Genomic DNA, 11,781 nt, shown 5'->3' on the forward strand with positions numbered 1-11,781 from the left:
ATCTACAAAATGTTATATATTACAATACATTTTGAAATAACATTTGTTTGCCCTTCTCAAAATGTGATATACACGTTATGTGTTTGCTGGGCAGATATGCGTTTCATCAAAGTTGACTCGAGCATAACGACTCTTGCTTGCCCGTAGAGTGCACCTTAAGATCTACTATTTACGTCCTTACGTCACAGATGATGAATATTCAGAGATGTGATTTTTTTTGTCCTATTTCTCTTTCAGGATTGGTCGATACTATACTTTTTTCCTCTCCGTTGCCATAGACTTTGTAGCAGGGATGGCTCTCTCATTTGCGCCTTCATTTTGGTACTTCTGTCTCTTCCGGTTTATTGTCGGAGTTGCAAACATTTCTTTGTATTTGACAAGTTTCGTGATTGGTTAGTAAATTGTTTGTCGAGTTCTCGTTATTTTAAATTTCATTCGTTTATAATTTATATTGGATATTCAACTGTTTCTATTTGCACCTTATGCAAGTTTGGTAAATGCAACGACATTGCATGTATTCTTGATTGGTGATTGGCGATCTTGAATAAACTGAGTTTTCTATGCCAATGCAATAACTGCATATACTGCATAAGTATATAATGATGTGTAGTCATAAGTCAAATGGGTAAAAACAGGTAGGGGGATTTTTAATAGAGCCTATAGCGTAATTTGCTAATACCTTCCCTTCCTCCCATCCGACCCACCTCTCCACAATGGATGGAGTGACAGGTTTCTACAGTTATAGGCCGGCGGGCTGACGGATATCGATGTAAGTTATTTTCTAACATCAAGTTGTTACGGAATGGCAACAGGCAAAGCATGCAGATACTTTACGTACCCAGGAAGAAAATAAATGGATAGATAGCGTCGTTTTATGTATCGATCAAATATAGTTCTCGTTCAATCACCTTCTTTCACCAATCTGTGCAATATTAGTTATAGGGCTAAATTAATTACTGTAATTACTTAAACACTGAACTTAGGCTTTAGATGCAGTGTTTGTTATATAATTAAAAGTACCTTATTAAGTACCAGGGTAGGAGTTGGTCTGTAGATCTTCTGGTAGCGCCTTGCGAAGACTTGAAATCCTCGCGAGACGAGTTTCGACGAATGCTGACTTCTGTTCAAACCGATGCCGATGAACCACAATCAGTGTGTTCAACTAGTCGTTGAATAAATATATATATATATTTATACGAATAGATGTCGTGTCTATTAACACTGTACAACCAGGGGCGTATCCAGGATTTTCCAATGGGGGGGGGGGCGGGGCGTCAGGCATGAATGATCGCCGTCCTGGGGGATGGGTCTAAGGGGAGGGGTGTACAATTTTTGCTTTCGAAGAAGGGCTGAAATGCAAAATGGTGTCATATGCATGGGCGGCGATCCGTACTTCCGAGTGGGGGGGGGGGGGGACATGACCTTGTTGACTATCTAAGCGTAGCGCCACCATGAGTTGGCGCGAAGCGTACAAGAAAATTTTGGGATTAACAAACCCTCTACATGGCCGGAAACGGCACTTCCCGAGGTTTCCAAGCGGCATATACCCAACTTTAAAATAGGGATGTCATGTCCGAAATATCTCATAATCAGGATCCAAAATACTTTTTTTTTTAATTTCGGGTGTTATTTTGGGAAAATTGCACCTGTCAATCTTGTTTCAGGCGCAACGTTAGAATGTTCGAGAGCTCTTTTATATTATTCGATGAAGAAAATGGCCTCATGCAGGCTATTATAGGCCTATACACATGCAATACACAATTACACATAGTTACATTCCTAGGTACCGATTGCTAGGGCATCCAGGTGAAACGTGTATTAAGCATTACCCTGGTTACATGAGATTCTCAGCTGTTCGAGGGAACATGTACGTGTGTAGGCCTACTATAGGGCCTATATGAATACTATGAGGGTGCATATATGTACTATATCAATACCGTGGGCGCAATAATACATTTTGTTGGTATAGGGCCAATGAAGCCTACAGTCAACTATATTTGCTTTATAAAGACGCTTTATTTGAAAAGATCGCACTGCGTTTATGGTAGGCGAGAAATGAAGCTAAAAAAGAGCCGTACATTAACGAAGATGCATAAATGTAGGCATGAAAATATTCTTATCCCTGGCATTTGGTGGGGGGGGGGATATGGTGCATTACATCCCTCCACCCATTTTCATGGGGGAATATATCCCCCCTCCACCCAGGATCGCCGCCCATGGCCATATGTGATCCATTTTTCGACCTTAATAATAAGCAACATTTCCAGTAAATATGGACACAAAATGCACAATTTAGTATGGCTGGCATGTCACTTAGTGTTTATAGTGATAATACAAACACAATTACCATCTATGTTTCTAAAACTATTATGCCGCCGAACTTCGCCAGAACCTTTTTTTGGCAAACAAAAAATAAAGCATACGGGAGGGGGGGGGGGGGGTTGAGCGATCACCGACATCTCACATAAAGGTCGTCATCAATTTTTTTTTTTTTTTTGCTAAACTTTTTTTTTTGGTGACGGCCAATGGGGGGGGCGCGCCTGTTGCGCCCCCTGGATACGCCCCTGGTACAACAGTAGTAATCAGTAATAGGTTGAGTGACACTAACAGGTTAATAGGTAATTAACTACTAGCGTAGGTCCGTGGCCGTAGTAGTACAATATTGTGCGTATGACAACGAGCAAATAGGCCATATAGGGCTTCTGAACACAGGAAAAGCCACGAGACGGTCTTCTGGAGGTATATCTCTCTCTCGCCTCCTTGAAGATCAAACCATTTATACCAGTTCAGCTTTGTTCTGGATGTTTCTGGCATTCTCTCGTTGAACGATTTATATAAATAGAAACACACCTTCTGGATGTTTCTTGCATCTTCCCAGCAGTTATTCACTGCATAATATACAGTGTAGTGGAAGTTCTGGACCATTCCGAAAATTTCCTTGGAACGCCAATACGATAAAAAAAAGTAATACACATTGTACTGTATCCTAACGAAGACCATAGTCCAAGGTAGTCTGCATGCTTTCTGCTGAGCATCGATTCCGAGCATCTGGCTCGTAGGCCTAAAAGATTTGCGGAAAGGCCTTCAAACCAAAGTCTTCAAGCTTATTCTGTATAGGGCTCCTTCTGTATTACTTTCATAGTAGATGGAGGCAGACTCGTAGGCCACGCCCACTTGGCATATAAGAGTCGAGATTGATGCATATTAACCAGTTGTTAAGTTTCATCAGCCACTGTTGGGACAATTTCCTAATGCTAATACATCTCTAAACTGTACTGCAATATCATGCTCTCGAAGCAAAAGTATTGTCAGTACAAACAGTTCCTAACCTAGATCTGATAGAAACATGGCATTCATACTGCTCGTACTGACAATACGATTGCTCTAAAGCGGGAAAAAACACTACAGTATATACAAAATTGTCCCAACTGGGTGGGTGGTTTCATGAACTTCACCTTTCGTACGAAACATGCAGACAAAACTCAAGTTCACAGTACATGACTCTGCAAACTTTACACGTTATGAAATCTTGATAGAAAACGTCGGATGTTTAGATATGTTATTTCATTCACTGAGCTCATATTATGACTGACAGCTTATTTTCTTTCAATCATTTGCAGTTACTGAATTAGTCGGTCCATCCAAACGTATAGTTAGTGGCGTATCGGTGGGCTGTGCTTTCGCTGCGGGGTACATGCTTTTGGCGCTACTGGCATATTTCGTTCGTGACTGGAGAACCTTACAACGAATTGCATCTCTTTCGCTGTTACCAATATTTGCCTTTATGCCGTGAGTACATGAATCAAGATGAACTACGTAGTTACATCATAGGCCTTTAAATACTGCGTCGTTATAACATGGAAGAACGAATAGGGAATGGAGAAATAACGGTTCTTTGTCTCTCTCATTTGTGTTTATCTTCTATATAGGGAGGGAATAGATGTGTATGGGTGGGTGTGTATGATGTAGGTAATATGACTTTCGATGTTTACCTCGTATAATTTAAGTAAAAAGGTTAAACCTTATTAACCTATGGTTGAGACAAAAGTTCAAACGTGTTTCTCACTTTAAGTGTATACCAATTATCCATGTTAAATGTATACACGTCATCAATATAAGTGTATGTTTATACAAGGTAGTTATATTAAGTATACAGAAATTATCCATATTAAGTACATATAAAATGTCTATATTAAGTTTATACAAAATATCTATATTAAGTATATACAAAGTATCAATATAATGTACATAAATATAAGATATTCATATAAAGTACATATAAAATATATGTATTATGTTTATGAAAAGTATCTGTATTAAGTACATACAAAGTAACCATATAATGTACATATATACAAGGTATTCGTATCAAGTAGACCTATAAAGTATCCATATTAAGTACATACCAACTATCCATTAAAGGTATATACAATGTGTCAATACTAAAATATATACAAGGTATCCATATCAAGTATATACAAAATATCCATATTAAGTATGTACAAAGTAACTAAATTAAGTCTATACGACGTATCCATATGAGGTATATAAGAAAAGTCTTCATATTAAGTATAAATAACGTAGTCATGGGAAGTATGTACAAATTATCGTCGCCATTTGTAGTACATCCTTTGACTAAGAACTATAAGAGCCTGCTCTTCATGTGAACGTAATTGTTTGTGATAAAATTGAACCATTTTGCGAGTTTGAGAGCTACATACCTCAACACAAACTTGTACATGCCTACTCTTTCCGAAACAGATTCAAAGCGTTATGTGTTTGACAAGTGTTTTTTTTTCATTGATTATCAGACGAAAACCCATATAGTTCTCGAGAGAATTTATCAACACTTTTGTTTTACCTTCAAATTATTTAATTTACATTTTAATTCATTCTATATCTAGTTTTTTACCCGAATCTCCACGTTGGCTGATGGACCGAAAGAAATATGACAAGGCAGAAGAAATTTTGAAGACAATTGCCAGAGTAAACAGGACTGAGGATAAGCTTTCTTCGTTAAGCAAGGTAATATACACAACATAAAACGACTGGCGTTATCTTATCCATTATCTGCTATGCCTTGCTATATAATAAAACAAATATATTGTACATCCATACATTGATTAGTTTTAACACTTGATCAGGGTACAAAGACTAAGTTTGAAAAGTACAAGTTATACCTAATATTGAATGGAAGTAACTAAAAACTTCAAGATTTAACAAGTAGTATACTCTGTAAATGAACAAAAATGAGGCAACAAAAAACCCACATGATATACATATATAAGCAACCCCCCTCCCCTCCCCCCCCCGTTATGGTGCAGACAACTTTCTATATAAAGCTTAAACTTAATCGTACGCCTGACGTTCTGATTCTCTATTCGTCTATCTGTTCATATGTCTGTAAGTTCTTACATTGGTTCTTCTTGTTGCTTCCTCATCTATGACTTTATAGGCTGGTGTACTTCAGTCACCTCCATTTGTTTCTGGGTTTTTTGTTCTCGATGATGATTCTGTTTAATCGAAAGGAAAACCTGCAAAGGTTGACAACCCATCTCCCTATCACTCTCCACCTCTCTCTCTCACTCTTAGGATTCAGAGCAGACGGATGAAGATGCTCCAAAACCTACTTTTATTGACCTATTCAGAGGGCCACGTCTGCGCATGGCGTCGCTTGCCTTGTTTTGTGTTTGGTAAGAACATAGTTATGGAGCTATAAACAGTTTATAGCTCCATGGTTATATGTAGTTTCAGGCTCTCAGCCATGTACGAACGGAATTCAAATTTCACTAAGTTAGGAAAACATAAGTAGGCTACTTCCCTTTCTAATTAAGCAGTATGAAACAGGTGTTATGGAAATTCACTGCGAATTTTCTCCATCTTGAACGAATGGCTTCTTATCCCAAAAAAAATCGTTTCGTTCAACATGGAGAAAACTCGCAGTGAATTTCCATTCGTATTAGAGGTTATATGGATAAATAAAGTACATGGATAAATGGTTATGAAAAGCATTGTAGGGCAGATTTTGTTCTTTCGAGGACCGGGATGAAATCTTTCCCTCGCCGCATTTTGCCCAGTTTGCTTAGCGATAACCACTGATATATCATCTGAAAGATGCCTGCATTCTTCATGGCACCATGTTTTCTTCTTCTTGTAGGTTCGTGTGTAGTCTTGTTTACTTTGCGATATCTCTCAACACGGCTAAGCTGGGCGATGATGACTATTTTACGTTTTTTCTATCTGGACTGGTAGAGATACCAGCCGGCCTGATCTGTATTCCTCTGCTGCAGTCACCCCTTGGTAGGCGGTATTCAATGCTGCTGATTATGGTGCTTTTGGGGTTGTCATGTTTAGCAGCTGTTGTACTGTGTGAGTATATAACGTGTAATATGAGGTTTGATGGAGAAGGACACGTCGAAAACTTAAAAAAAGAGATTAATTCGGAGAGGAAACATAGAATAATACTTCTTTACCAAACGTTGCGATATTTTCTGACATTTAAGAGCTGAATTTCCGAGTTTCTGTTTACCTCCATAATATGTGAACGTTAAGGTGGTGGTGACAATACTTAAATATGTTAAGCAGAAGCCTTTGTTTCAAAAACCGTAAGATTGCTGACACAATTGCGTACAATCCACATACAGACAGTAACGTATAGGTTCTGTTCATCTTGATGATAAATTACGAGTTGGTACCGTAATTTATGTGTTACTTTTTAAAATGTGCAATAAATACTTATTCATTTAGAAATTCGTTTTTTTTTTCAAATAAAAATTATGACACACTAATCAAATGCTATTTTTTAGGTATGTTATATGATAAAATTATCTTTAATTTGAATTAAGTTCTAACGGGGAGATTTAATTGCTAATTTTTAAATATGCCCAAGGATAATCATACATTGTCTCAAAACTGTTGAATTAATGTAACTTGGGAAAGTAATCATCTAACGGATATATACACATCGATAGTGCAGAACATTTATGGGTACTGCTGGTTTTATCTAAAATAAAATGAATATATTACTCTATAACAAAAGGTCGAATTATAGGCGTTCTTTTCGATTAATGTGAAGGTATGTGTGAGCACGAGGCGTACTATCATCATGAGGTAGGAGGCAGGGGGTATAGCAAGCTTCCAAAAAGTGGGGGGGGGGGGAGCACAACATCTGAGGGGCCCTTTCTCATTCAACAACCACCACTCGTTATGCACGTTATGTATACATGCCCCCCGGCTCCTACCCCCGTCGTAGGAGGGCAAGTCCGTAGACAACATCAGGTGGATACAATCCAAGAAACCGGGGGAAAATGTACTTGGTATTTCACTATAAAGAAACCTGACCCAGTTTGGTAATGGAAGGGAGAATTGAATGTGAGCCTGGATGGAGCAGGGGGAGCTTAGTGGTTTCACATTGTCACAGGACATTGCCCGTCTATCGCGGCATCACAGCCGCATGCATACAACACAATTGTAAAATTAAATCGGGGTATTCCCCGCAAGCAAACTTCTTCCTCCCTAGCGCCAAGGTCGCTGAGTATGTATACGTTAATTTCCATCGGTCAGAAGTCTTCCTCATTGTGTATAACAACTGTATAGGTAAAATCTACGTAATATGCTACTGGCATATATAGCTGATTCTCTCAACGTTAGTTCAATGTGAAAAGAAAAACCCATAAGATGACCTGTCCGTTGTACCAATGGTCAGCAATTTGGGCGTTTCGAAACGGTAGGCTCAATTTATCGCAAGTAATTATTTTCCCCCCCAAAGGTTAATTAATAACTGAAACTATATTTGTATACACACCACGTTTTCAAGTACCATTTTTACTGTGTTTTTCTTTCAGCGAAAGGCGTATTGCTCACTGTCATTGCCATGATCGGAAAATTCTTCGTGTCGACGTCATATTCTATGGTGTACTTATTCTCGGCGGAGATTTTCCCAACCATTGTTAGGTTAGAAATTAATATATCTAATTAGTCATTATATATTTGAGTTGTTCCGAACGGTAGCCTGATGAAATGTCTCAATCAGGAAAATAATCGTAGAATGTGGCAGTACAATGCTTGTTTGACGTTCAACATGAGGTGGACCATTACTTGTCTTTGTAGTATAAATCTTGGGAAATGCTTATGACATTTACAAGCGTTGTTTGAGATCCAATTATTCTTAATGTAGCGGTTGAATAAACAGTAAAATGGAAAATTTCTAACTTGACAGAGTGTTTGTCTATTCCTAACCGAGGCCATAGGTACGGATCCTAATGTTATTAACCTGTATACTTTCTTGACATGATATTCTCTAATCTCTGCATGTATTACTAGCTCATACGTAACTGGCTAGAAGGAATTTAAACTAAGTCGTCGATGTTCATTGTGTTCACCAGATAATGGTGACTGTATGTATGGGCCTGCAAGGCCTAAGTGAAGGTTACTTTGGTGCTTAAGTATTTCCATGAGGATTCCATGAGGCTTAAGTATTTCCATGTTACTTGCCGCTCCTGAGTTACTAATATCTGAAAATTAATACATGTTACGTTAGTCCAATATCCAATTTGTCGTTAAAATATCATTCTATATATATATATATATATATTTATCTATATATATCTATATATATATATATATATCTTTATATATATATCTATATATATCTATATATATATATCACTATATATCTATATCTATATATGTATGTGTATGTATGTATGTGTGCGTGTATGTGTGTATGTATATATATGTTTTCTTTTCTTCTTTTTTTTCGTTCAAAAGGAGTATTGGAGTTGGCACGTGTTCCACTTTGGCTCGAGTGGGAAGTATGTCGGCTCCAATTCTATTAATTTTGGGTGATTCTTGGGAGCCGCTTCCATTCTTAGTTTGCGGATCTCTCTCGTTATTGGTGTCATCGCTTATCTTAACACTTCCAGAAACTCGTAATAAAGCCCTTGCAGCGACTCTCGAAGATGCTGAGACATTCATTGCAAGGTTAGTCTCTCTACTTGTCACTTAGAAAAGTCGCTCACATGAAGAATTATTCACTCTTGCATGCCCGGTGTATAGAAGGTGTTATTTGGCAGCGTGGTACATTCCTATGGTACATTCCTATATGACTATAACAACTTGGAATATTGGCAAAGAGCAAAGACATTTAGGGTTTTAAATGAATTCGAACCAGAGACCTCGATCCGGATCGCAAAGCCAGCGCTCTACCAACTGAGCCATCATCCAGCTCTATACTCGAGCCTGAGGAGTCCATGTTTATATTTCTTTGCTATTTTCCATTGTTTCACAGTCAGTTTTCCGCTGTTCATATAATGTGGAAAATTATAAACATTTAGAATTGTGTTTCTCCTCAGATTTTGTTTTTATCGGATAAAGCGATCCTATTATGTAGTAACAAATTGCACCTGAAAACAAGAAGTACCAGCCGAATGTCCATTAACAGTTGATTTTTTTCTTAAAAATAAAAAGTAAAACACCAAAAATCATTTGAGTACTACCCATTGTAATAATTCCATATCATGAGGTCAAATAAAACTGATTTTTTAATTTTTTTATTTCTGGGATTATGTAGTACAACACCCCACTAAAACGGTTTATCTCCTTAAATTACATGAAGCAAGGTCGATAAGCTTCACACGACCTCTGAGGAGTTATTCAAATAACAGAGAAAACCCGGTCACTCCATTATCGAATCGGCAAAGTTCAATACCAGATCTAATGATGGTGCCTTTTCATAATTTAACAACTGGCATGCAGGGCAGGTAATCCATAAAAGTGTTGCAGGAAAAAACGTATATATAAAGTAAAGCAAAACAAGTTTAAATTAGGCCTTGTAATAAAAGAGTCATTAATAAAATGTATCTAATATTATGTTGCCTAACGAAACTAATTGAGTTTCAACATTATCCGTATACAAAACCCTTTATGTTTTTACTTCCAGAAAGGGAAAGCCGAAAGAAAACGATGGACAGAAAGATAGGAACTTTGACGACACTGTAGCGTGACGAAACTACATATGGAAATCTAGATTAGACATCACAGGCATGAAATTGGTGGCAGCATTCATTTCACAGGGAACGTGTATATACTTTATAATAACTTGGATTGTAGAACACACATTTAGATTTAAATGACGGTAATTTTATTAGAAAGAAATTAAATCTCACATATCATAAACATTGATCTGCTCACAGGCGCGTAGCGAGGAATTTGCCAAGGGAGGGGCGTAGCCTGTATATATAGGCAAACTATCTGAGCGTAGCGCCAGCATGAGTTGGCGCGAAGCGTACAAGAAAATTTTGGCCGAAAATGCCTCCAAATAAATGGCACTTCCCAGGCTTTGTAAGTTGTATCTAAGCATTTTCTATTTTGAAATTACTAGCGATATTATAAAAAAAATATGCTTAAGGAGGGGGCGGTCGCCCCCTTCGCCCCCCCTCCCCCTTGGCTACGCGTCTGTCTACTCATGCATGGCAAAACGAAATTTTACGACATAAAAACTCAAAATAGAAGTGTAGGCCTATACCGTAATCATTTTAATCTCAAAGCATCGTGACTGTGACCAGGAAAATGTCACAAAAACCTCGAGTTTCTGCTGAGTGGGTTATTCGACATCATTCTGTCTGGTTTTGGGGTATTCTGCACGTTTTAACCGGAAGTGAGCGGTATTTTTTTGGTTATCAAAATTAAACTAAAATTTTATGTTACATTCTTACAACAAAAATGATATTGTAGCCAGGAAAAATAAAAATCATGGGTTTTTAAAATCTTCTACAAACCTTGTAGAGGACATCAATGTTTTGAGCGAGTACAAAATCTTGAGTACTAATTGTACAATGTGTTGTCGCACCGTCGGGTACGAGTCGTACATGTTATATATACTTCATTTTCCGTTTTGCTCTGAGTGCGAGTATATAAAAACCATGAGAAGGATTCAAGTATATGGAAGATTGACTCAAGTCATACTTTTCATACTAAAATTACATTTTGTTATCATTTCGCTCTGAGTTGGTTATGTGATGTAAAAGACGTATTTCGGCAGTACGTTGTCGGAATACTGGAAAAGTAGTTTTACTTTAATCTACCGTTAATATAGTAACTCGATGCTTAATATTTCTTTCAGTCTTCGATCTTCTTGTATATGCAGTAAATTTTTGACTTTTTGTTTCTGATTAAAATACATGCACGGTCGGTAAACCTGTATTACTGTAGGTGAAATATGTATAGGGCCTAAACATGTACGTTATCTAGTTTTACCAAAACTATAAGCTAAATACAGTCTTTAAATTTGAAGCGACCACGATACATCGGATATTTGTCGGTAATGCTTATAAGCGAACACACCAGCAACTTAAACTTTCATTTGTGTTTATTCACCCTGACGTCCTACTTCCACACGCTCGTCTTGAACATCATTGTTTGTGTCAACGATCGAATCGAAAATATCCACTTCATATGAAAAGGTTGTGAGATGTTTTATCGGCTGCATACAGACTGCAATTTAGTTTTTATTGTCATGGTCATAATGACGATTAAACGGAACTACTCCATGTGTTATGTCGGAGGCACCCCTGTCGTAACAAGATTTTTGATGTAATCGGTTTAACAATACAAAGAAGACAATATATCAAAGAAAAATTAACTGTTGGTTTCTTTCTATTGTTTTTATTTTTATTTTTTCATTTTTTTTAATTCCGAAACTGCACTTTATAGGCTTATGAAAACCCCCAAAGGAACTTGCATGACGTCATCAACATGTCACATTGACAGCATGAGCAGTGA

At 37.5% G+C, this 11,781-nt stretch overlaps 1 protein-coding gene across 5 annotated transcripts in view; it reads left to right on the forward strand.

Annotated features, from left to right (window-relative positions):
* LOC139979379 (organic cation transporter protein-like) overlaps window positions 1-11,632 on the forward strand; it is a 42,332-nt gene extending 30,700 nt beyond the window's left edge. For all 5 annotated transcript variants that reach the window (XM_071990117.1, XM_071990115.1, XM_071990116.1 and 2 more), the window contains 8 exons: window positions 238-392; window positions 3,621-3,789; window positions 4,905-5,025; window positions 5,593-5,693; window positions 6,158-6,369; window positions 7,845-7,953; window positions 8,770-8,982; window positions 9,941-11,632. In XM_071990117.1, the coding sequence (XP_071846218.1) occupies window positions 238-392; window positions 3,621-3,789; window positions 4,905-5,025; window positions 5,593-5,693; window positions 6,158-6,369; window positions 7,845-7,953; window positions 8,770-8,982; window positions 9,941-10,004 (1,144 nt within the window). In that variant the 3' untranslated portion in view covers window positions 10,005-11,632. The remainder of the gene's footprint in view (window positions 1-237; window positions 393-3,620; window positions 3,790-4,904; window positions 5,026-5,592; window positions 5,694-6,157; window positions 6,370-7,844; window positions 7,954-8,769; window positions 8,983-9,940) is intronic.
* The last annotated feature ends 149 nt before the right edge of the window (window positions 11,633-11,781 follow it).

This window comes from Apostichopus japonicus, chromosome 14, assembly GCF_037975245.1.
Source record: "Apostichopus japonicus isolate 1M-3 chromosome 14, ASM3797524v1, whole genome shotgun sequence".
Classification (NCBI taxonomy): Eukaryota; Metazoa; Echinodermata; class Holothuroidea; order Aspidochirotida; family Stichopodidae; genus Apostichopus; species Apostichopus japonicus.